Raw genomic sequence first — 26,495 nt, forward strand, 5'->3', positions numbered from 1 at the left:
AGCACCTGCTCTGGGAGGCCCCGCTGGACAAGTGTCTCTCGAGCCCCAGAACCAGACCCGGTGTTCCTGTGATGAGGGCCAGTTGCACGAAAGGCCCTGGGGAGTAGGTTCATGGGCCAGGACTGGGACCTGGACACCAGCATTTAGCAAAGTGCCCGGGGAAGATTTTGATGATCAGTTTAGCCAGAGGCCCCGGTGGGGCACACACTGTGTGTGACCTGCTTTCTCATGCATGACCGTTCCAGTGTCCGGCCGTAACAATCCACACCCTGATCCCATTCTTTAACAGCTGCAGAATATCCAACACCCCGGGAGAAAGCACGACTTATCTAATCCCTGGATACACAATCAGCTCATCTCTAGATTTTCACCATTAGAAATAATGCCACCACGAACACCTCTACCTGTACATCTCTGCACACCTGCTTGAGAACTCCTGCTGGCTGAGTTTCTAGGTGTAGACAAACGTGGGGTCAAAGTGTGCACCAATCTTAAACTGCCCTCCAAAAATGCAGGCACCAAGGGCACTGCCTCCACGGTCTCAGGCTCGGGCTAACCCCCGTTCATCCTTCAAGCTTGTGCACGATGCCACCTCCTGCTGGCAGCCTTCCTTGACCACCCAGGGAAGGCTGGGTGTCTCCTCTCTAAGGCTGACCCCCTCAGCGTGCACCTCCATCACATCCCTGTCCATGGGCCACCACCACAATCTACTGCTCCCTTGCCAGTAAGATGGTCTAGAACACAGACCAGGGGCCCCAGTCTAGTTATCTTGGGGTTTCACATGCATCAGTAGGTGCTCAGTAATCTTTGTCAAACTGTAAGGAAGCAAAACGGCAATCAACTCAATCAAGACCACATGAAAAGGGGGACTTCCCTGGTGGTCCAGTGGTAAAGAATCCGCCTTACAATGCAGGGGATGCGGGTTCGATCCCTGGTGAGGCAACTAAGATCCGACATGCTGCGGGGCAACTAAGCCCACACGCCACAACTACTGAGCTCTCGCACCTCAACTAGAGCCCGCGTGCCCTGGAGCCTGCGCGCCAGAACTAGAGAAGAGGAAACCCGCACGCCACAACTAGAGAGGAGCCCACACACCTCAACGAGGATCCCGCGTGCCACAACTAAGACCCAATGCAGCCAAAAATAAATAAATAAACAATAAACAAATCTTAAAAAAAAAAGACTACATGAAAAGGTTAAGTACCCCAAGACCATTCTGGGGGCTGAAGGTACGTGGTCAAGCCTGGATATCAGTTTCAGGACCGGCCTGAAGTCCAGGGCAGGCTTCTGTCTTCTGTCGCTGTCATCACCGGGCTGGAAGACCTGACTCAGTCGCACCAGACCCCTGATTCCAACAAGCACCACCAGGTGGTGCTAGATCCCCGCTAAAGTCAGTCACTTCCCCGGGCCAACCTGTGGCTCAGTCAGAGGCTCCTCCAGCTGGGGGAGGAGCAGGGACGGTCCAGGGGCCTGTTCCTCAAGAACACAGAAGCACCGTTTGCCAAGAGGAGGCTGGGTCCACAGGGTTTCAATATCAATATGTATTTCTGGAAGAGAAGGCCATTTCCCCTCGCCCCCAGTAAGCCAGGAGCCTCTCACATTACCTTTCCAGGCTGCAGGGGGCGTTTAAGAGGGTTCTGGTTTCTTCCTTGACGGGGCCGTCTTCTTTAACCTCCTCAGTCTCAGCTGTCACCCACTGGTGGTTTGCGAAGAACTCCTTGCACTTCCCATTGTGTGGCTCCAGGATTCGTTTGGGAGGCCGGGGAGGTGGGGGGATGTGCTCGGGTGGAGGCTCCAGGTCCTCGTGGGAGAGCTCTTTCCATTGTTCCTTGAAAAAGCAGCAAGAGGAAGTCCCGTGAGATTTCACGTTTGGCTGATCTGTCAGGAAACCTGCTCCCCTTTAAGTGAGCAGAGGTGAGGGGCCCTCTCAGCTTCTCGGGTCTCCAGCCATGTCCTTGGAAGATGAGATCTTATGAAAATAAAGTCTATTCTCCCTATTAATGATCTCTATGTGAGCACTTCAAAGGCAGAAATTGGAACATGGTGAAACCTTCCACAACTTTTTAGCTATTTAAACACGAAGCCTAGCTATTTCCTCTGACCCAGGATACTGTTTCAACGTTTACAATGAACAGCCTCCTTCTTTACAGGCAAAAATTTAAAACCAACACACCTGGATTAAAGCAAAAGCACTGCTGACCTGTACTGAAGAGTCTCCCATGATGAACTTGGCGCCTTCGATCACAGCCAGGTAGGAGAAACGGAGCTGGTCTGCTGTCTGGATCAGTCCCATCCGAAATTTCCGCATTTCTAACAGAACTTTCTTGATATCAACAGAAGAAGGGTCTTTCCTTTTGTCCATCTGAAAGCCAGAGAGGAGACACAGCTCAGTGAGGTCCGAGCCCCAAGTACAATGTGACTGTATATATCCTGGAGCGTGCCAGTTCCTATTCAGGAAAAGTCATAGCGAGGAAGGCAGAATTCTAGAAAATGTGGCAAAATTGGGACCATTTGAGCACAGGGGCAAAATGAGAGGGAGGGGGATTCTCTGGATCTTCCTGGCTTCCACATTAAAATTAAGGGCCTCCCTTCAAACGAAGCTATTTAGGGTAAAGCTCCTTTCATGGGAAGGAAGCTATTAAAAAGTGAAGAGCAAAGCTAGTTTATTGCAGAGACAGTTAACAGAGAAGCTGTGGCTGGGCCAGACTCGAGGTTAAAATGTGCTCCCTTCTCTTCTCGGGGTATTTAAGGGCCTTCTTACCAGCAAGAGGCAGGTGTCAGCCAGACAGAAGGTCCCCGATCTGCCAATGCCAGCACTGCAGTGCACCACAATGGGGCCGTACTCCATGCTGAGCGACCCCGACTCGCGGACTTTGAAAAGAAAGTTCAGAAACGAGGCTGGCGATTCAGGGACTCCAAAGTCAGGCCACGTGGTATAATGGAAATGCAAGATCTCTCGAGTTTCTTGAGACTGGAAGAGAAATATACTCATGACGATTCTAAGAGAATCACCTGTACAGAAATCATTAATTCCAAGTAAGCATGAAGTGCCTTTCCACCCACCTAACTCCAAGAGTAGCCTTAACTCTCAGATTTTTCTCCCTGGGTCCACAAACCCAGTGAACAAATACCAAGCCCCGAGTGGACCCCAGGTTGCTCCTGCTTCAACTGCCCCTCCTTTAGGATGGAACAGTCTTGCCCACAAGAGCCCTTGTCTCCAATGTTCCTCTCACTTCTGCCGTCTTCATGATTACAACCGATTTCTATCCGCCCCACAACTCAAAATGATGCTTCGCTGCCACCCACAGCAATCTTGTCATCAAAGGCCTCGGGGTTTCACATGAAAGAGTGGAAATGTAACTGCACGTGTGGGGCACCAGCTCTGGGAAACTCGGGGCTTTCCTTACAGGACTATCTGGATGCCTCAGAGAATTGTCATTTTACAGAAAAAAGTTACCAACTCAGTCTCCAAAGACAGGAGGCTGCCACGTGTGGCTCAATATCCAGCTGAACAGACGGTCCACGATGAGGAGGAGGATGCTGACAAGACCAGCTGCACTGGCCCCACAAGCGGAGCGCTTACCGCGTTCCAGCGTGGGCACGAGAGCTCACCGGGTTCTCACAGCAATCCCTCGAGGCACGTAGTCCCGTTACTCCCATTTTCCAGATTAGAAGACTGAGGCTTGGCAGCTAACCCTCCATTAAGTGGGCGAGCAGGAGTTTAAATCTAAGCTTGCTTGACTCCAGAGCCCGCTGCAGGAGCTCTTGAAAGGAGGACCCTGGCCCTTGTCTCCTAGCCCAATCTGCTCGCTGTGGAACAGAAAGAACGGCCTCTGGTGCTGTTTCCAGCTCCGCTCCTTCCTCTGAGACTCCGCTCCCAGGGCGGACAACTGGTCGCCAGGAGCAATGATCTAAAAATGTAGTCCTTGCTGAGGAGAGCACCCAGATTATACTAAGGTAAGAGCCCACAGCAATGGGAGCCAGTCACAGGGGAAGTAAGGCCTGCAGACAGGAACCACCTCAGCTGCGCAGCGCAAAGGGCCAAGCCAGTGCCTAGGTTACCTGGACAGCGGCTGATGGTGAAACGCTTTGGGCCAAAGACCCGCTGACTGACAATGTCTCCCTTCGTTTGGCAAATGTCCATAACGTGCCTCCTGTGTGCCCGGCACGATGAGGTAATGACCCCGCGCCCTGCCCTCCCAATGCTCACAGCTTAGTTACAGCAACCTTCTCTGACCCTAGTGTGATGAAAACGTGTGAAAAGGACCCACAAAAACAGCAAGGACCTAACATCAGCAGAGAGCACACACGTGTCGCCCTGCACCAGCTATTACACACACTGGTATCTTTCTGCAGAACTGGAAAAAATCTGCTTATGACATTAGGATAACTTATAGAACCACACCAAACAATTCCATACTTTCCTCCCTAGAAAATGATCTCCTTATATCCTTTAATAGCTTAAAAGAGAAATGTGTCTTCTATTTTTTTTGGAACAGAAAAGCACTTAAAAATAGATTTTTAAAAAAATGGAATAGGAAGGGCTTCCCTGGTGGCGCAGTGGTTGAGAGTCCGCCTGCCAATGCAGGGGACGCCGGTTCGTGTCCCGGTCCGGGAAGATCCCGCATGCCGCAGAGCAGCTGGGCCCGTAAAGCCATGGCCGCTGAGCCTGCGCGTCCGGAGCCTGTGCTCTGCAACGGGAGAGGCCGCAACAGTGAGAGGCCCGCGTACCGCCAAAAAAAATAAATAATAAAAAAAAAAAAAAAAAAAAAAAAAGGAATAAGAAAACATGCCAAAAGCAAGTTCCTTCTTTTAATTCTTAAAAAGGTGTGGGTTACCTTCTGTTTACTCCCTCCCTCACGCCTGCCCACCTCTTTCTCAAGGAATTCATTCCAGACGTGTGCTCGGCCAGGTACACGTCTGACAAAAGACTTTTTCAAAACCACGTCTGTTTGGAGCAAACAGATCTCCCCCAAACCTCCAAGCTGCTGCCTCTGCTCTGCCACGCAAACAGCACAAACCTCTTCTGCTCTGTCCAAATTCTGTTTCCCTCAACAAGCAAAGGAAATTTTCTCAAGAGTTTACCGGAAGTCACTTGCAATGTCAGGCTTGCAAACGCTCAAAAGCATTAAAAAAGTCTACCACATAATCCTCCAGGCACATACCAACCCACTGCCAACATTATTGCTGAAAATCCTCCGTATCAAACCCCTCCATAAATCACACCCCGAGAGCCTGCATGGGGCTATGGCCGGGCTTGGGGCTCCAGCGCTAGCGCACAGGAGGCGGCAGGGGGACCTGGACCCACTGCGCAGCTGCATTCCTCCAGAGCCACGGGATTTTAACCTCTTCTCCACTTCCAGTCACCTGCGCTAAGTTCTCGATCTTACTTCGAGTATTAATCCCACCCCAGGCGTCACGGTGACTATAAAGCAGTAAACTGAAAACTAAGATGCAAATAGAATCCAGGGGCAGATCCCTCCTCTTCAGCCCCGGCCCGCAAGCCCCAACACCAGTCCCACTGCCCCCAGATAAATCCACGTTCCTTCGACCCCACAGAAGCTGCGAACCCTTCCCGGCACGTGCTCTGAGCCTGTGCTGCTCTCACACTGCACACGGACCACCTTCTGGAAGGCTTTCAAAAACCCTATCTGACGGGGGCAGACATAGACGCGGTGAGAACGGTGCCCTTTCCCTGAAGTCTGACAATTTGATATGCTGGGGCCAGGAATCAACCCGAGGCAGTCTGATTCCAGGAGGCAGTGGCTGACCGTGTTTGAGGGTGTCCCCAGGAGCTGCCATCAGCTTCCTTCCACTGTTCCCACAAGCATGGCTCCCCAGAGTGATGGCTCCGGGCGAATCATTCAGCCTCCCCGAGGGCAGGGTCTTCTGTGATGCCGCTTCTAGCACACTGCCCAGACATATTCTAAGACCATCATTTAATGATAGCTGGCAGGTGGTGTTACAAATTCTCCCCACACATGGGCTTCCCTGGTGGCGCAGTGGTTAACAATCCGCCTGCCAAGGCAGGGGACACGGGTTTGAGCCCTGGTCCGGGAAAATCCCACATGCTGTGGAGCAACTAAGCCCATGCGCCACAACTACTGAGCCCACGTGCCACAACTACTGAGCCTGTGCTCTGGAGCCCACGAGCCACAACTACTGAAGCTCGCGCACCTAGAGCCCATGCTCCGCAACAAAGAGTAGCCTCCGCTCGCCGCAACTAGAGAAAGCCCGCGCACAGCAATGAAGACCCAACGCAGTCAAAAATAAAATAAATGAGATAAATAAATTTATTTAAATTAATTAATTAATTAATTCTCCCCACGCAAACAAGCCCAAGACTTCATCTAGAAAACTTTCACTGACTATGAACTGGGAGTCAGCCCTGGAGGGCCCTTCTTCCCTCACTTCAGACTAAAGAGACTGTGGACCACAAGAGAGGCCCACGTGCTCTGCTGGTATCTAACTCACAGGCCATCACTTTAGTCCCTCTGCAGTTGCAAAGGCAGGAGCAGGAACAGGTAAGGTTTAGGTCAGAACTCCCTTTTCCCTAAGAACTGGTGTTAACTAGTGTTGGGAGAGAGCTCTGTGGGGAAGGAGGCAGGTGAGACCCGCCCCCAGGCACCTCTGGTCACCCGGTAAGTAAGCAGGTAAGCTCTACTCACCATAGTGCTAAAACTACTTCTTGCTCAGAGCACAGAAAACCACTGGCATAAACAACTGGTGTTCAGTAGTATCACCCAAGTGAAAAGACATCTCAACCAGTAACTGTCTGAAGTACTTAAGCGCATGCCATACTCACTGTGAGGTTTTCCAATTCTAGTTGTCGTACTGTGTAATATGACTTAATATCTTCAGAGATCAATGTCAATTTCAAATTTGTGTCTTCAAAGATCATTTCTTCTTCTTCTTTTTGTGGCCAGTACTGTGCACATTTTAACTAGGGGAGAAAATAACACTGAATTATTGTGAGCAACTGACTGTCTTCCTATGGAGGTTTGAAGTACCGTCCACGAGCTTTATGATAACCCAAAGACCCAGGGTTTTCTGACCTTGGAGGTCGCCATCAATGTAACCTGCCTGCCTCCAGAGGAGATGGGGAGGGGTCTGTGAAGATCTAGACCAGGACTAGTCGGGCAGACAGGACTTGCACTTCCAAACCCAGCTGCCCCGGTTTTCCACATAGCAAAGTGTTCCAGGGGTCTGATCCTCTCCCTATCACCCCTGAAGGAAGCCAGATGGCACACAAGGTTTAGTCTCTCATGAACTACTTTATGTAGCCATTTCAAAGGTTATCTGATGGGTGCACCTGATGGGTGCTCTCGGCATAGCGCAGACTCCCTACCCTGGGGACGATAACCAAGGCTAGAAGAGACCACGTGAAACACCGTAAAAAGCTTGAAGGGCTGTAATCAAATGCAAACCAGAATCGAGAAGGTTTGCAGAGGGGTCCTCCAAGGCTGGGGATCACCCACTGCCCCACCCCACCCTTTCATTCTGGTTCGGTTCAGTTCAGAAAAATCCCTTGTTGTAGTTTAAAAATTTTAGAAACTACTTGATGCTCTTGATTTAAACGTAGCTCATTAACATTTTCCTTATAGCAAGCAAACTCCCGAAGATTTGGTTTCATTTAGAGTTCAAGAAAGAAAATCTGAGTCAAATTTAGTGGCATGCTTTGCTTGAGCCAAGTTTCTACGCCAGACATTTCTGGTTGCTGATGACTGTTCTGGATAAGAACAGCAGGTAGATGGGGGCTAAGCTGCCAGGTCCATAAGCCAGAGGAACCGACACATGTCCCCAGACAGAGGGACCCTCAAAGGTGGTAAGACTTTCAGCAAATGAAATATCAGTGTGTGTAAACAGCTCTTTGGGAAATGGTACAAGTTCAAGACCCTTGTAATTCAACATGCATTGACTCAGAGGAGCCAGGAGGCTCTTGAAGAGGCTGAAGACAGAACAACAAAAGCCCATCGGTCCTGCTTTAATGAAAACCAAAGCAACAGAAAAAAGGGAGGGAAACAAATTAAGAAACACCACACTGAGATGCCAACACAGCATCAAACTTTATGGTTCCCGAACAGAAGGCCAATAAGAGCCTGGACACTGGCCTGTTTTAAAGTTTTGGCCAGTTTCACCCTCCCTGCACCAGTGATGAGCACCAAAGATGAACCCCTGGAACAGAGCCCATCTGTCAGCACCAAAGAGATCCTGCCACTCAGGACACAGAAGCATCAATGGCATGGCACGATCCCATGCTTAGCCAAAGTGGGTGAGGCAGATGACAGCAAGACTTCAGGAGACGCTTAAAGGATGCATTCATTCCCACACTTCAAATCATTAGACCTGTGTAATGCCTTGAGACTCCAGAAACAGACTGCCCTGGTAGGTCCAAAACCACGTGTGCTGGAGTGGGCACCCAATTCAGTGAGCAGACCAAGAATAAAGCAAAGAAGCAGAAATGCAGAATGGCGAGTTGCTACCAAAGAAGAGGCCAATGTTTTCATGCCTCATGGGCAGGAAAGGCAAGTCTTTTCAACCTCACGTCCACACAGCAAGCACTCACTTTCAAAAGCAAATATAAAGCCTTACAAATCTCTGTAATCTGGGTAAAGAGCAAGACTTTGGAACTCTACAGCTGAGGAATTCTGGCACACACTAAGTGTCAATACTTATTTAAAAAATAGGAGTTCTTAAAAGAACTCTTAGGCATCTATAGCAACATGCCACGGTCTGCTCTCTGTCATTTCCTGTAGAAATTTTTATTGTAAACATATGCAACAGAACAAAACAAAATAAGCACAATATCAACTACTTCCTGTTACCCTGTTTAGTTGATACATAGTGACCGGAAAAGGCGATTTATTTTATTAGAAAGCAGTCCTTCTTCAGGGTTAAAATTGAGGCATATCTTGGGTTGGCACCAAACAGCCACATGGCAGTGCCAAAGTACTGGCATCTGTCATACCTGCTGTTACCACCATGAAGGCGGGTGTGAGAGAGTCCTTGCTTGGGTCCATCTAAAACAAAGAGCTACGCCATCTTGAGAAAAATCCATGAAAGTCATCTGGGGTGACCCTGTGATGGGTGATTTGGCTGAAAAAAGAATGAACACAGAGAACTAAAAGCAGAGTATGAGAGAGATGCACAAAGCCTAAAGCACCTATGATACAAAACCTAGTGTCTCGGGCCTGAAAGCACTTGAAATCAAACAGCATCTTTAGTAGGGATTTCAGGGGAGAGATATGGGCGATGTTTCTGGTTGAACATGGCTTTGCTACTTCCCCTGCCTAGACAACAACAAGCCCGGCCCCTACACACATGCACTCTGTCCCATCATGTCTAAACTCAGTTTTTAAACTGAATGAATGAGAACTTTGGCCATTTGGATGACCTTAGCCTAACACACACGATCATCTTCTCCACAATGGTTTTCCAGGGAGCACAGGGTCCCAAAAGGGTAACAGGCAGGTCTGCCAAAAATACAGGAAGAACATCTACCACTGTCTGGTGAAAGAAGGAAACCAGAAAACAAATATGCATTACATGGAAACGCTCTGCAAGCTGGTTTTCACCACGGGCTGTGTGGAGAAGTTATAATTAGATTAGTTGAGCAAACAAGACAATGCAATTTCTTATAATTTTCCCCAGTCAGCCCTTATGGGGTGATAACGTTGAGGCTGAATTAAAAATGTTTATCCCAAGAAAACTTTAAGAACCATAAACCATACGTTGCTTTCCATGCCAATCTGCAGGCCCAAAAGGCCCACAGTAAAAAGAAGAGCTGCAAAGGAAAACAGGGACTACTGTCACATCATCACAGTAAACTACAATAAAAACCAACTAGTTTTTTTTGTTGTTGTTTTTTTAATGGCCAACATAGCAGTCCAAGGGGAAAGGTTGTCACAGTGGATCTGTGGTCCATTTACGTTCGGCCTTGGGTGGGCGACAACCAAGAGCAGGGCCTGGTGACAAACGTGACTGCAGTACAGGGCCACCACTCCTTGTGTCCTGTGGCAACAGTAGCTAAAGCAAACCGCGTGCAAATAGCAAAGAGGTTTCATCTGAACTTTTAGTAACAAATAAAAGGCAAATGCTACCATATCTGATGATTTTAAAATAAGTCATGATTTAAAATTCTCAACCCTCCATACGACTACAGAGTGTTTCTCAACTGAGGGCAATTCTGCCTCCCAGGGGACACTGGACAATGTCTGGGGACATTTCTGATGGCTTCAACCTGGGGTGGGGGTGACACTGGCATCCAGTGGGCAGAGACCAGGGATCCTGCTAAACACCCTCCAACGCACAGGCCGGCCCCCCAAGACAGAGAGCGATCCGGCCCAAACGTCAGCAGCGATGAGGCTGGAAGACCCCGAAGGGTCATCTGTGCTCAGCACCTGCACCGGCCACCGTGTTTCACTTCTCATTGAGGAGTGCATGTATTGCGGGAACCTCGTGTTTTGTTTCTTTACTCAAAACTGCTGACAAGAGTGGTGATGGGTGAGGGTTTGCTTCACATTTGCAACTTCACATTTTATTAATCAAGCCACTGCAGAGAAAATCAAAAACCACTCTCACTGTAAACATTTTTTTCTAAGACAAGAAGCATTACTGCATCAACTGGACGCTCAGGTAAGCTCTTTACACCTGTGAGTGCGGAGCGGATACTCTCTTTCAAGAAAAGGAGGCAGAGGCAAAAATATGATTTTAAACATGTGCCGTCGTACGAAGGCCATTTGTTGTAACCAAGACCGTTCCTTTCCGGGTGCGGGAGGGAAGAGGCTTTGTGGCGAGTGCTTTACTGCTTTAGGTTTTCACCGCTCACGTTTCCTTTGATGTGTTACTTCTTTGCGCTTGTATTTTTTCCCTTTAGGGCCACGACTGTGCTTTCTTCAGAGGAGTGGCGTCTCCGGAGCCTTCATGTTCTCCTGGCAAGCCACAGGCCGCATCCTGACACTGCGACAGCAGTGCCCCCGCTGAGCCCCAGAGAGCACAGTGCCAGCACCTGACCGGGCCTGGGCCACACGCTCCTCCCGGTCTCCGTGCTCCTCAGCCCACCTCCTCCCGGGGCCTCCACCTCTGAGGCTGCGAAGCCCCGGCAGTGCTGGTGCTCGCTGCGAGTGTCTGGTGCTGGCCGTGAGTGTCGCGGGAAGCAGGCGGGAGCCAGGGGCGCGGGGATACGGCATCTATTCCCTACTTCAAAGACGCGTGGGGAGGGAGAGCACAGCCACCGCGGCCCCAAGGGAAGCAACGTGGGATGCCGGGAAGTGGGGCAAGTGTGATTCTGATCATTAGCCCAGAGAACTGGCAAGAAACTTAAAAAAAAGAACAATTTAATAAAATAAATAAACGTTTGTCCTGGCTGGAGTCTGGAGATGGAAGGCGGGGCTGGGGGTCCAGGTTAACTGGGGCCCAACCATACCCGGTCCAGTAGCCACATTATGCATAGCTGGGAGGCAGGGGGAGCCCCAGAAGAGTTTCAGCTGTGAAGAGGTGTGGTGAGACTTGCTTTAGAAAGACCATTCGGGATACAGGACGCAGGAGAGACTGAGGAGAGCCGTCGAGGGGCAGGAGGTGGCCTGAACAAACGCACACCTCGAGTCCACGTTGCAAAGAACTTGGAAGAAAGGAACACACACCCTGAAGTGAAGCACAAGCAGACAACGTCCACACTAAAGAGGTGTGGCCAGGAGCCAAGCGTCTGGGGATTTTACGGAGGCGAACCCAGGGTCCAGCTGCTCCCACAGCTCAGGTGCGGAGAGGCATGCTTTTATTACCAGCCAGAAAAAGCAAATATGATGAAGATACAGTAGGAACTTGCTTTTCAAAATAAAACTCTGCTTACACAGCTCCACAAGGCAAGCACAGCAGCACACGAAGCAGGAGAGAGACTGAGAGGTGAGAGGAAAGCAGGACACATGCATCACACACTGGAGAGACTGACTGATGGGGGCAGGGTGGAGAATAGGTCAAGGGCAGTTTGACGTGTTTCACTCTTTTAAATTCACCTACGTATCTGACTTGTTTACAATAAACATGTATTTGTATACTGCTTCTTTATGTTTTTCTAATAGAAATAGAAAAGCAACTCAAGGAAACAAACACGGACAGATGTCGACTTTGTGGACTGGCATCCACACGGGCAGCGATGCAAACAGTGGATCAATCTATGACTTACCGAGCCTTTCTCCATCACTCTGTTGAGCATGACAACGCCCCTGCTTTTCTGCTCCCACACCATCTCCCAAAAGTGACCGCAGGTATTGGGCAAAGGGCCCTGCAAACACACAATGCACAGTGTATGCATTTTACACACAAACACGTTCCAGTGCAAGCTCACTGCTGGCGGTGAGTGAATGACAGGGCCCTCAGGCAGTGTGGTGGCCATGGCTGGGACAGGGACCCGCCTCTCCCTGCCTAGTGGTAACCACAATTCTATTTCCTACCACGCGGTGAAAGGTCATTTCCGCACCTCAGGGCTGGTTCAGAGCTGAGCGATGGAGGAAAGAAAACACAGACTCTGCTTTCTGGTGTGGGCTGGCCAGCTGAGGGGCTCCACTGAGAACCATGCCTTAGGGCGGGTGGTATAGCGAATAAAACTGGCTGCAAGGGAGAGGCAGTGTGGGGAAGGGGTCACAGGGACGCTTCCGACGGCTTGGTCCCAGCTCCAATCACTTACTATCTGTGTGACCTCGGACAAGTCACCCCACCTCTCCTTGCCTCAGTTTCTCCACCTATTCACAGGGTTGTGAAAATTAACTATGTTCATATATCAATACTTATTAGGCCTTACCACAGTACCTGGAATACAGTAAACACCCAATAAAATGTACGATTATTATTACTATTAATAATGGTTAACCTGACCACAGACAGCCTTCATCCTTGGACCAAGGAACATGAGATGTGGACACACAAATGGTCAGGCGGGTGGCCCAAGGGGTATGGTGTCACCGAGGCATGGGGGGTAGGGGTGCCTGCTGAGCAGCGGGGCCTGTCTCACTCCAGCCCCCCTGGCAATGGGCACAGATGTTTACTGGATATAGGGTATGAATGCCTCGACTTTGCCTCAATTTTTAGTGCTGCCTGGAAGGGACATCACCTATCACCTGCACGACAGAGCATGTCACCTCCTCTGGCCAGCACCACTTCTTCTAAAATGGTTTCCATTCACTTTCATCCAAAATCTCCTCAGTCTTTACATCTTTTCCCTTTAAGTCTCACCGCGCTTCCCTCGACCACGGAGCCCTCAGTGCCCTCTCGCTTCCTTCCCTGAACTTATCTGGGATTTGCTGCCTAAACCTGACAAATCCTGGCTCCTTAGAGTCTCAGACAATAGCGGATTCCATGGTAACCCCTTCCAGCCAACTGACAGAAAAACGGCTCCAGGAAGGCAGGAATCAGGGGTCCCATGGCTGGGCACGAGGACCCTATTGCCAGGTCCCCATAGCGGTGGCTCTTGTTACTCCCCTGCCCCCATACTTCACCCCAGTTTAGAATGGGTCTGAGGGATTAAAAATCCTGTAAGATCTGAAAGGATACACGCCAAACTCAGCCAACACTTGAAGATGGACATGAAGGCCAGCATCTGTGACGTTATTCTCTATGCTTTAAAAAATATTTCAGTCATATTGTCTAGGGATGTAACTTTGGGGTCAGGCTGCTTCAATCCCGTATGTAAAGCTCAGGGGAGAGGGAGACCATGTAAGCAGTTGGATATAACCATGGTACAACCTGACAAACAGACAGACCTTCAGATGTGCCAAGGAAGCGCTAGGGCATGGGGGTGGGGAGAACAGCGGTGTAGAAGTTTCCATGGTGATTTCCTAACACTCCATGTGACTTTACAGACCCTATCTTTGCTTTGGGCTTCCTGACCCCACACCAAAGCTGAATGGCTGAAATTAGGAAGTAAGAAACTTGACTACTTCTAAAAAGAGAAGTTCCCAAGAAGCCACTTTTGCCTCAACCTCTTCCCACCAGCCTGCCACCACCAAGGTCTCGCTCCTTCTCATCCCCACCCCAGAGGTGCACCATGCGCTGAGGGCCCGGGGACTGTCGTTCCATACACTGACGTGGGGGCACGAGGGCCAGCCGTGGTCACGTGCGGAAAGGAACTGGGACAGGACAAAAGGGACAGTTTAGAAGGGCCACCAGGGATACGCCCTGCACCAAAGCAGAATGTCCTCACTGCACTTTCTGGTTTCACTGTCGTTTTAGCCTCCGAACATTAAGCACAGCTATGACGTTCACAATCCCCCTACAACGCAAACCCAATGTACTACTGATAAAAACTGATACGCAATGAGAAAACAAAAATGAGGATTAAAAGAAGAGAGAGAAACTTAGACTGTTTAGGCCAATTTACAGGTAACAGATCAAGACGTGAGAAAATTACTTAAAAAGAAACTCCTTTATCCCCTTTCCCAGATACCCATGGTCTTTGGGTCATACACCAGTACGTGTTTCACAAAAGGTCAGTTACTAAACCACTTTTATGGTTTTTTTTCCCATAAAGATGCCAAAAACCAGTGGGAGTTTCAAGTGGTTGTGCATGTTTGTTCACATCATCTACCCCCTCCATGCACCCCACCCCCCGCAAGAATGAGGACCATGCAGAGGAATTCTGAATGGCCATCTGGATAGATTCCTCATCTATTGCTAACCCTCTCAGATTTCCACGAGCAGCACTGGACACTCTGAGGCGAATACTTATGGACTCAACACAGGTACTGCTCTTCTCTAGCTGCTGCCTCTGTCAACAGACCACAGGCCACTCTGGCATTTTACTGCTGTTTTCTGTAAACCCAGCAATGCCATACTTCCCAGAAAAGATTCATGTCACGACCAGACTGAATCTCGGAAGGAAGACTTTTTCCTTCCTTGCTGCTTTTTTGGATTGTTTAAAACCTGATCTTCTAAACAGATGTGGCAGATTTTATTTGAGGTGTAGACAACAGCACTCTGAAACTCTTACGTTGACATCAAGTAAGGCAAAAACCATTAGAGTCAAATTCGAACAATCCGTTTACCTGCGTGAGAATGTAACTCCTTTGGGCTTCTTCCATTTTTATCAAACTAGCATTGATATAGTCGTTATCTTCTTGATGAAGTTTAATCCGACTATGGTCAACTGAAAGGCAAACCAGAACTCAGAAGTTAATCCTGGAGGACCCAAATGTCCACACAGGCAGTGCGCCCCATGGGGAAAAGCAAGAAGGTGAGTTGGTGGCACTCAGGGCGTTCACATTGGCTGAGGCCAAGCTGTTTTAGTTGAGATTAGTTATCAATATGGGAACGACTAGTATTTTCAGAAAGGTTTTTGGAAGTGTTTGAAACTTAACGTGAAACAGCAACAGAGGCAAACTATACTAAAACACAGAATATGTCCTGTTCGGGAAATCTGTTTTTAGGCTATATCGTCTTATGATATTTGTTACTGTCCCCACAACTTGGAAGACTGGGGAAAGGGGATGTCAAGGGATCTGTTCTCTGATGCCTAATATATACTTTTAAAGGGTAAAAAATACAGTGGCTTCAATCTTTAAAAGGGAAAAAAAATTCCACCCAGTCCCCAGAGCTCTAGTTGGTACAATGAGCTAAGTACGTAAGACTTATGATCACACCTCAACCTCACCTATGCCTAATGGTTCAAAGATTAAGTGGCTTAAGTATACAACAGTGTGAAAAGTCATACCTTGAATTCCTTGATACGAGGTTTTTTTTTTTCAAAGTTCAAGTATAACATAAATCTCATGATCAAAGACACTTAAAAGACAGTTTAACTGGAAAAAATAAACTCTGAATCCAAAACACTGAAAGTCTATTAAATGTAACTTGCAGAAGAGTTTTTAAAAATAAGCTTGTGTTTGGAAGGTCTGCCCCAGGTTACTGAAAAAGCACAGCCCCCTTTTTTTCCCCTTTACCATAACTTTGTCACAAAAGCCATGTTTCCCTGAGGGCCACCTTCCTTATCCTGCTAGTGCAGCTAACAAGAGCAGGTGGGTATTTTTATTTCTGGTACAACACAATGGACGGTAAACTCAGGTGACCATCCATAAATAGTTCTCCCCCTGCCCAGTGGGAAAGGAAAAGTTAATGGGGATAAGTGGTTTGGGGCTTCCTATTCGAAAGGATTCCAAAGAGATGTTTTAGGAAATTAGCCACTGTTTGGAATAATGTTTCTCATCACAGAGGGTTAATACAAACTGAAATACTTGGGTAATATTTAAGTGGGTCATGGAGATAAGAAATCTCAAAAAAAAATTATGACCGGCACTGGTGGTTATGTGAGTGGATTCAAACAGCACTGGGTGGTGACCCTGGGCAAACAACTTACTCACCAAGTGCTGGGTTTTTCACCTGCCAAATGGAAGATAATACCCAGTCCCCAGAGCTTCCACCTTGAAACATTCTCCCCACTTCCTCCATAACCTTAAAAGAAAATCACCTTTTCTACTGAAGAGTAGAGGTAGGGGAGAAAAAGCAAAATATAAGGAGTAAGATTGGGTGAGGGTGAAAAGGTTTGGGAATTGTGTCTCTGGAAGAATATTTTAAACGCTGTTTTTTTTCTCTGTAAAACTGGTTGATAAAACCATTTAGATGAGCCTTGATCAAAAATGTAGAAAAGGAATATTAAAGACAACATTACTGCCTAATTCAGAGCAAGTACAGCAAAGGCTAGAGACCATGGGCATGGCCACACCATGTGAAAGGTGCGGACAGTGATGGTTCTTTCCAGTTCAGGGTGGCTGGCCAGGGCCTCACAGCAGCATCACCTGAGGAGAGGCTGTTAGTATTATTTTTAAATAAAGCCTACGAGGTGCCATAGCCTAGACGTGCTCAATCAAGGGTACTGGGCGTTGGGGCGAAATCATGTGTCACTTGACCTAGACCCGCGCTTCAGATGTTCCTGGCGAGCACCTTCAGTTAGTGACCATCTCACCCGCAGCCAACATTCACGAGTGAGACACTGGACTAAGCGGCTGACGTGACTTTATTCATCTTCGCACAATCCTGAGATCCGCGTTGACTCCTGTTTGACTGACGATCAGAGGAGGGGGCAGCCGGCCCAAGGCCACAAAGCTCTGAGGGGCAGGGACCGTGGCAGCCGTTGGAGGCAGACTGCTCCGTGCCAACTGGGGTCCGACTTCGCGCCCCTGCCGGGGACCTGGGCGCTGCACAGTTCAGGGCGGGAGGGCAGTGAGCTTTGACAGGCCGGTGGGAAGTGCCTGGCTGGGGACTGACCGGCTGCATCTTCAATGTCCCTGGCAGAGAGCAGTGCCGGGGGAGCTGCTGGCAGCCACAGCCCTCACTGATTGGCAACGGCCACATGGAGGTGAGCCAGAAGGTTCTCTGTGGCCTAGAGGAGGTGGCAAAGTTCACGTCCTTCACTCCCCTCCAGGTTTTGTTACTTTATACAAATTCTAACATATTTGGTTATTTACTTTCGAGATATCAGCGGACTGAGAGCCAATTACTCAGAAGGCAGAGGAGGATGCCAACGGGCACACTGAGACCTAACGGCAGGAAAGAGCTTGAAGAAGGATGATGGCAGCAGGGGGCGGGGTCAACAAGCAGAGCTGACTGCAGCTTTAGTTGAGGGGGTGAACCGCTCCCACCCTTTAATGCCTGCGCAGGGCATCGTTAGCAGTTCAATACAATGCTCGGGGTCTAATAAGACTTTTGCTGAGTCACCCAGAAGTGGTTATATTATGCCTGCTATACCCTGCTTCAGCTGGTAGGAAAATGATTCATCATTAAAATAGTCAAAGCGGAAAAAAAGTGCTTTGAACTTAGCTGAATTTTCCAGGAACTGAAACCTTACCCCTTCTACAAGGGTGGAAAAATGAACCATTACTATAAGTCTCTAATGCCTTTATTATAGGAAACAATCAAGTCACAAACCTTTACTGCTATCAATTTATTACCAAACCCCGGGGCTAAAGGAGTCCTGACTGAGAGGTCCTGCAGCTGAATGGAAGCAGAGTAACGGCGATGTGAATACTTACAGGGACTGACATCTCTGTACCTGTTTCGGTTTTTGTTCTTAGGAAGCTTGGCCACTCTACATGGGAAGTCACTGGCTTCGTGTCGGATATCCTACAAAAAAAGGATAAAGAGTTCTCTCTTGAAATCTCTGGCATCAGGAATTCATCTAGATAGTTAACTGAGCGTGGGCCCTGCGCCGGGCACTGAGGAAGACCCAGCACAGAAACGGACATCAAAGGGAGCCACGCAGTGTGGGAAATGCAAGGTGCTAATTCAGAGGCATGCCCAAGGTCATGGGAAGAAAAGAGAAGGACAACTGGGGTGGGAGGAAGTGGCATGGGGCTGGGAGCTGGAAAGATGTGGAAGAGGGCAGGAAGATGGGGGGGGTGGGCACGTTTCACTCAGGAACCCCCAGCACGGCAAAGGCACGGGGGCTGGAGTTCACGTCTTATGCAGGAACAGTGAGTGGGCCGGTGGGAGGAACAACAGGCCTGGGGCACACAGGTGGGTACAGGCCAGATCTTGGAGAGCCTTCCAAGTCAGGCCTGGGAGTTCCATCTGTAACGTTTTGTAAAGCTACAGTTATCAAGAGCAGATAAAATGCCCTTTTACGCCAACAAACTATCCAAATGCTTTCCTAGGAGATGGTAAACAAATCCCATTGCACCAAACTGTCAGAAAGAGCAAGTGCCTGGACTAACAGAAGATGCACATTACGCGTCCTGCTAGGTGGATCACACACATCTAATTTTGCTCCCCTAAATCAACACCCCTATAATCCTATTTAAAAGTCTTTTCCTTTAAGTCTGTATTTTACTATACATTATTAAAAGAAAAGCTCATCCAACAATGTGAATATACTTAATGCCACTAAAATGTACACCTAAAAATGGTTACAATGGTAAAATGTATGTTATGCATAGTCTATTACAACTTAAAAAAAAAAAAAAAAGACGAACCCACAGTGAGAGAACAGGAGAGCAGATAATAGCAACACAATTTTGGAAGCTGGAAATCAGACTGATTAGTGGTTGGCAGGCCTGAGAAAGCTCAATTACAAGCCAGCAGTGGGGAAAGCAGAGAACCATCATGATTTCCACCACAGAACCTTCCAAAGGCACAGAAAGTGTGCTTCTCTGGAAGGAGGGGTGGGATTCACTGCAGGGGAGCGGGGCAGAGCTGCCTAAGGGGAGCAGCATCTCCACTCCCACCGCCCCCTTCCGTGCTGCTGGGTGACTGCTGCCTCAAAACTCTGCAGAAATCTGGAGATTTATTTTCTGGAAGATGTAAATCAGGGGGCAGAGTGCTCTCTAGATGATCTGAGCAGACAAGAGGAAAGACCAAGAGATGCCATTACAGGGGTATGGAAACAACAGCCTACCTGCACCTAGAGGCCCAGTGGCCAGATCTGTGCTGATAAGCCCCTTACACCTGCTCAGAGCTCACTGCAGACCCTGTAGGCCCCTATTCTTCATCATGTACACACCACTGATTACAAGATGTCAGAGGAGAGAAAGCCTCTGATACAAAAGAGATTTAAAAGAAAAACAAAACAGGCAAAAAAAGCCCCTTAGAGGAAATAAACTGCAGAGAAATGAAAGCTTAAAATATATACATTATTAATATACTCAGATAAGATACTGTATGCATGGATTAAGAACAGGATGTTGTATACAATAAAAATGTCTCTTGCAACTTAAAAACAAGATGGCAGAAATGATAAGCTTAACTGAAGAGTGATAAGATAAAGGTAGAAGAAACCCTACCTTTCCAGAAGGCAAAGCCTAAATAAATAATAATAATGGAAAATTAAGCAAAACAAAATATAAGAAAAGAATACATTAAAAAATAGTTCAAGGAAATCTCCCAGACACATCAAGTGCTCATCAAAATGATAAAAACAGACCCATACTGAGACACACTAATTTGCAATTCCAGAATCCTGCAGACAAAAAGAACATACTGTAAGTTCCCAGGGAGAAAAAATAGTTCACTTTCAAAAGATAAGGTAATCAGATTCTGCAAGAACACTGTAAGCTGAAGGGCAAAGGCGCAATGTCTTCAAAATTCTGAAGAAAAATGATGTCCAACTTAGAGTTCTATACACAGCCCAATAATCAACAAGTGAGAAGGGACAAGAAAAACATTTCAGATATGCAAGGTCTCAAAAACTTTACCACCCCTGCTCCCTTGCTACAGCAATCCACTGGAGCATGTCTTCCACCTGAGTGAGGAAATAAACCAAGAAAGAGAAAGATGTAAGATATACAGGACAGGGGTTGGGGGGAAGGATCCAACACAAGAGCAAAGGCACAGGAAATTTCCAAAAAAGCTGTGACGGGGGAGGCCCCAGGATGACAACCATGTACCAGCCCTAGGAGGCAAGCAGCCAGATTGGCCCAGAATGACTCAAGAGACAGACGAGTCAACAACATGCCTTTGTCCCCTGTACCAACCGTGACCAAATGAGACCACCAAAGGGAAATGAGAAGACCTGAAGTCCAGAAAACAGGGAATCCAACTGAGAAGCAAAGCAAAGAAGTCTCAAAATGGTAGCTGTGTGGCAGCCTACAGACCCAGCGACCCAGACCAAAGAACAGAGGTCCCCAGTAGGGACGCCTCCAAGACCAAATCTGAAGCTGAGAAATCACCTGAAACTGCTCTGTCCGAAACAGCAGCCCAGCAGCCATGAGCCACACGTGGCTATTGAGAGCACTTGAGATGCAGCCAGCCTGAAAAGAGATGTTGCGCAAGTGTAAAAATACACATTGGATTTTGATGACTTAGTGCTAAAAAAAGAAAGTAAGGTATTTCAGATATTTGAAATACTGACTATTGGTTGAAATAACGTTTTGAACATATTGGATTATGCAAACTATACTACTACTTTCATCTGCTTCCTTTTACCTTTCTTACTGTGGCTACTAGAAAAAGCAGAATTACACATACGGGTTGTGCTGTATTTCTATCGCATAGCACTGACTGAGCTTGTGGAAAATTGTTCTGAGAGGCTATCAGAAGCTACGGGAAGAATTAGCAACAGGTAGAAAGAAAACTCTACAGATGAAAAAAAGGCAGGAAAGTATTAACTACAGGAAAATCTATTAAAAAGGAAACAGTACAGTACAACACTGTCTGTGACTGTGTGCATAGGCAAATAATGTACACAATGAATATGGTTTTAACCAAAAAGTATAACATACTGGGAGAATGGGGGAGGGGAAGCAAAGTGGGAAAGCAGAAGGAATGGCTGTTTAAGAAAATGAAATCCTATACCTTAGGAAAGATCTAAATCAATGAATCCAAAGATAAGCATTTTCCTTAGAAATACGGAAATAAATACAAGCTAGAGTCAGCAGCTCAAAGAGTTCAAAATAGTCATCCATGAAGAGAAAGACTGGGGAACAGGGAGGTATGGGCAGCAAGTAACTGGATTTTATTATAAGCTTATCATGGTATTATTTAAGCTCTTAAACCATGTATACATTCAACTTGGATTTAAAAAAAAAGAATGCCCACATTCTGCTATTCTACTTATTAAAAAAACTACAAAATGACAAGGAGGAGTTTTTGACTCATACTAGAAATGAGATAATAATTTAAAGCTATGATGATATATTATAAACCCACTTGGGATTAAACAAATTAGTCCAGTAGTAACTTAGCCATCACATCATTTATGGATGAGATTAAGCTTTCAGGGAAATGCTACACAACACAGAAAAATGACTTGAAAAAATAAATCTCAGTTTTAAATTTCTTATTCTACTTGTTATTTGGAAGTGTTTAGCAAAAGGTACGAATTTTGCCTTGTGATGTGAAACAATCTGATCACTCCAGCTGGTGTGACTAGATGAAGATGGAAGAAATCATTGACATGGATAAACCACTGAACTAACAAGTATTCATTCTGAGGAAATAAGGGCCAAAATAGCAACAACAGTGTGCAATTGATTTTATTCAGCCAAAGGATTTATTAATCTGTACTTTTTTGGTGAGAGAGAACACAGCAAAACTCGGAGATACCTAATAAAAATAGGAGTTATTCACACAATACTTTTTTTAAAAGAGATTCTAAAATTAAGGTATACTCATAGAGCAAAATGCACAGATCTTAATTATGTATTTCAATTAGTTTTTCTGACCAGCTTTGAGGTATAATTTACAAATAATAAAATATACCCAGTTTAAGTGTTTCTCTATTTTAGAATGGCATATGGGAAATATATGTATGCTTTGAATACAAGTATTTACATTTCATTCAGTAAAATAAAATGCCAGGATTAGAGTCTTAAAATTGAGGAGTGATAAAGTACCTTTAAAATTAAAAGTAACTACCAACAGTGGTTTAGAAGAAAGCACATACACTACTGTACAACAAACCTTTATAGAACTACAGCAAAACAAGATTTCTGTATTCTAAAACTGTATCAAAGGTAAGCTAACCTTCTAACTGCGGTAGAAAAAGCAGATCCCTGACTGATGAACAACTTTAAGGAGACTTTCATCCCAAGCATGAAGTATCCCTAGAAGATCTTTGATTACTCCGACCAAAGATTAAATAATCCACCAAAGTATGTAAAATTTCCACACACAGAATAAAATAAAGGCCTTAAAGCTGATGATGAAAAGATGAACGCTGGGTAAACTGAGGAGCCAAGCCAAAAAGGAAACAATAAACTTGCCATGAAACATACTCCCAGAAGCATCCCCTAAAAAATACCCACTGAACGTTTCAAGAATCATTCAAAGTGTACCTCATAATTTCAGGGATGGGATCACACTAACTTAGAAATTTTACCAGTGGGAAATTAAATATACCAACAAATAGATAACCTATCCATTTCCTTCCCTCGGACAGTTCTTTACTGGCTTTTTAGAAGCTTACTTCCTATTTTTAGTGTAGGTTTCAGAAATGTCATAGAACGAAACATCATATGTAATGGACGTCAAACGTTCATGCTCTCTTGGAGAATAAATCTGATGATGTGCTACCGAAGCAGAGCTCAAGTTTGGTCAAAGCTTACAGGCAAATGGTTTAAATTACACTGTATCATTTTATATGGGCACCCAAAATGATCTGACTCATCTCTACAGTGAACCGTTTTCATGAGAGGAAAAAAGCAGTTCTTCCAAAATTATGATTTGGCTGGGCTAGAAAGCTGGGCCATAAAATGCTTGATAAAGTTTAAACAAAACATCTGAACTGGAAATCTTAAGAGGCAAGGAAGTGAGCAGGGCAGAAACTGACATTACCTGAATAATTTCTAAAGCTAGTTCTTTATTTCCCATGTTCCCACACTCACTTAAGATAACAGATGACCTCCCAGTGAGTACAAAGGGATATAACATGCTTATAAAGCTCTGGTAATTCTGGAATGAATTAGGGCCCAGAGTGAATCAATTTCTGTATTTACGGGAAAGATCATGATCCATTATTCAAATACCTCCCAAATCCAATTAGGCAAAAAGTCAAACTTGGGTGAAAAGCTGGTTATTTTTCACTTGAGATTTCCGTTTTTGAAAACACATAGGCATAAAAGCCAATCCAGCCTTGCAGAAATATTTTCAGGTTTATAGCACTTTGTTAAGTTAAACCTAGCAATTTTGGTTTTAACACCTTTTTCTCTTTAGTCCCAGAATAGGGTGAATGTCTCTTATTGGCTCCACAGTAAAATGCATATTTCTCTTAAAACTATTTGAGAGTGATGAGGTGGAGCCAGCATCTTGTTAAAGCTGGGAGTCTGCTGGGAAGGGCCTAGACCTTCACTTCTCTCACCCCTCCTAGCACCGGCCCAGGCTCAGAGTAGGCACTCAACCTAATTCTAGTGATGGAATTAAGGGATGATTCCAAAGGTCCCCCTCAAAGAGTCCTTAACTCCATACCAATCTGCTTCATTTTATGGAACAGAAACGTTCTTGAAAGGGAATATGTTTAAGCAAATGTCTGGTCCAATCCTGCTTTCCAATCATTTTATTATTATTATTATTTTGCTGTGCAATTGAGTCACACGGCCTCCTGACAAGAGAGTACCAAAAGTGTTACTAAAACGTGGATTCAAAGCAAAAAGGGTTATTTTTAGATGGTTCGGACAGCCATCTGTTTTAAAAGTCTAAAGGAAGAAAGGACTCCAGTGGTACCTTTTATTTGCTAGAACTGCAGTGAACTACAAGTCCCTTAGCACCTTCAGCATCTTCTATGCTCCCCCGCACCCCCATTTTACAAATGGTTGCCTAATTTGATTGCTCCGACCGTTATCCAGTACTTTATGGAAGCTACTGGCTCTCAGAAATAGACAGAACTAGACTGAAGGGAAATGCAGAAGTACAGTAAAGACAATAATTTAAAATGCAATAAGTGAACATACAGGGTGTACATTTCCTGGAACTCTTGCAGTAGTCACCACTGAATAGGGAGATATATATAGAAATGGGGGGGAGGGGTGGCTAGACTAAAATTTTAGCAACCAACTCTTCAAAATAACGTGTTGAACAAATTTTGTTATTCATAAATCTCATTATAAATGAGAATATAAAATTCCTGTATAACAAAGTATACTCTGAGAAACATACAAATTATCAGTCAGAAGTTCAACGTCTTTCAAGTTGAAAGCAATGCTGTATTCTTTATGTATACTAGTTAATGGAACAATATAATTTACTACAAAAACCTTAGGAAAATATTTTATTATATTTATCTGTTTATATAATCAATACACGAGAAGTCACATACTCAATATTGTTAAATTTTAAGATAAACTACAATGCTTAGATAATAATGAAAAAGCTTAAAATTTAGCTAACAAGCACCAAGCTTGCTTTGGTTTAAAATTTAAAATGATTATGTACTGAACAGAAAGAGATGATGAAAAGTAAACCAAGAACCTAAGACTCTTATGTGGTAGTTGAAAGAGAAAGAGGGGGAGGGAGGAAGGAACAAAACTGGCCAGCATTTAAAAGGCAGAAGGATATACAATAATCATCCCTGCCAGAGCTTGAGGAAATGTTGGGTCATCTTGTACACTGGTCGGGGGTAAGGTTAAAAGAAAATGGAGTTACAAATCACTACCAGAACAATTATGTACATTTGGAAAACAACATGGAAAAAAGCATAATCAAATTGTTTTACAAATTCACCACAAACGAGGATGAGGGCAGGAATGGAAAGTGTGGAGTACCCCTCACAAAGGGGAACCATCTGGTGGACATGGTGGGACCAATTTCACGCTCTGATGTGCACCCTCTGCTCTGAACACAAAGCGAGGTTGATTAAATATAAAGAAAAGCACAAAGGCACAGCTAGGCTCAAAAACAGAACAAATGAAAAAAACAGGCCTCCCACTCAAAGTGATCTGCAAGCAAGGTACCAAAAAAACAGAAGGTGACTAGTTCTGAAAAAGATAGCCAACAAATCAACTAGAAAAATAAATCTATCCCACAAGAAATTTATTGTTAGCACTTTAAAGATAAATATATTTGAGATCAGGGATACATAAAGGAATCACGTATAAGAAAGATGTTATAAATAAATCTAGGGAGGAATGAAGCCAGAATAAATGGATAGGAAAGAACAAATGAGAAATCTTGGAAATGGATTTGACAATCACTGAAATTTAAACAACAACAACAAACCTTAACAGATGAAGATAAAAACTCTGCACTGAACACAAAGGATGGGTACTTTGAAAGCAGAGGAACACAGCATGGAGAAATAGGAGATGTGAAGGAGCAGTTCAGAGACACAGAGGATAGAGCAGCCCCAGCACACCCCTAAAATATAAATCAGTACCCACACGTTAGGTTCAGAGTAAAGCTGCAAACAGTAAGGATAAAAAATCTTCAAAGTAAATCACAACATCTCCTGGAAGCTTAACAGAACATTAACATTGTCATTTATTTATTTTTTACACAACTGAGTAGTTAACAAAGAAATATAAAAATTGCGTTTTCAAGTACCACTGACTTTAAACCTTATTTTTACAACCCTTAAAGTATCTGTTTTTTGTTTTTTTTAATCACTTATGTTTTCTGTTAAATGTCATAAATTTCACCTTGGGCAAAAATCAATAGGCAGAAAATGAATCAGACTTACAGTAATTGATGTCAATGAAACATATTGGAACAAGTATTTTTTTTTTAATGCTGAGAACCACAAAACCATTCCTGTAAGAGAACAGTCTAAAAAATTGAATCTACTTTCACTTCTGTTTTGTTTACCTTCTGCTTTCCATAAGGACAGTTTAAGTGTTCAGGCCCTGGGGTTCTGGCACTTTGCCGAGGACAGTGGTACAGCTGACTAAGGACACAAGTAGTTGGCAGACATCTGAAAGTGGAAGGTTTACACCTTCGTTTACATGGAAGCAGATTGCCAACCACCAGCTTCCTCCTTCCACGGTTAATTTCCCTAAGCTCAGTGGTCACAGGGAGAGACCTTAGGAACCCACGCGATATTCCTGCTCTGAAATAACAGAACCACACTTATGAAACTGATGATAGTCTGT

At 45.6% G+C, this 26,495-nt stretch overlaps 1 protein-coding gene across 3 annotated transcripts in view; it reads right to left on the minus strand.

The window, feature by feature from the left end:
• PTPN1 (protein tyrosine phosphatase non-receptor type 1) overlaps positions 1 to 26,495 on the minus strand; it is a 67,908-nt gene that overhangs the window by 4,472 nt on the left and 36,941 nt on the right. The window contains exons 2-9 of one of the 3 annotated variants that reach the window (XM_029219415.1): positions 20,646 to 20,726; positions 18,015 to 18,105; positions 15,036 to 15,136; positions 12,182 to 12,280; positions 6,806 to 6,943; positions 2,762 to 2,971; positions 2,201 to 2,362; positions 1,605 to 1,828 (exon numbers count right to left, since the gene is read on the minus strand). In XM_029219415.1, coding sequence (XP_029075248.1) covers positions 1,605 to 1,828; positions 2,201 to 2,362; positions 2,762 to 2,971; positions 6,806 to 6,943; positions 12,182 to 12,280; positions 15,036 to 15,136; positions 18,015 to 18,105; positions 20,646 to 20,726 — 1,106 coding nt within the window. Of the gene's footprint in view, positions 1 to 1,604; positions 1,829 to 2,200; positions 2,363 to 2,761; positions 2,972 to 6,805; positions 6,944 to 12,181; positions 12,281 to 15,035; positions 15,137 to 18,014; positions 18,106 to 20,645; positions 20,727 to 26,495 lie in introns of those variants that run through there. The other 2 variants (XM_029219416.1, XM_029219417.1) reach the window with 2 other exon arrangements.

Source organism: Monodon monoceros, unplaced genomic scaffold (assembly GCF_005190385.1).
Source record: "Monodon monoceros isolate NGI ecotype Baffin Bay Population unplaced genomic scaffold, NGI_Narwhal_1 Super_Scaffold_13, whole genome shotgun sequence".
Classification (NCBI taxonomy): domain Eukaryota; kingdom Metazoa; phylum Chordata; class Mammalia; order Artiodactyla; family Monodontidae; genus Monodon; species Monodon monoceros.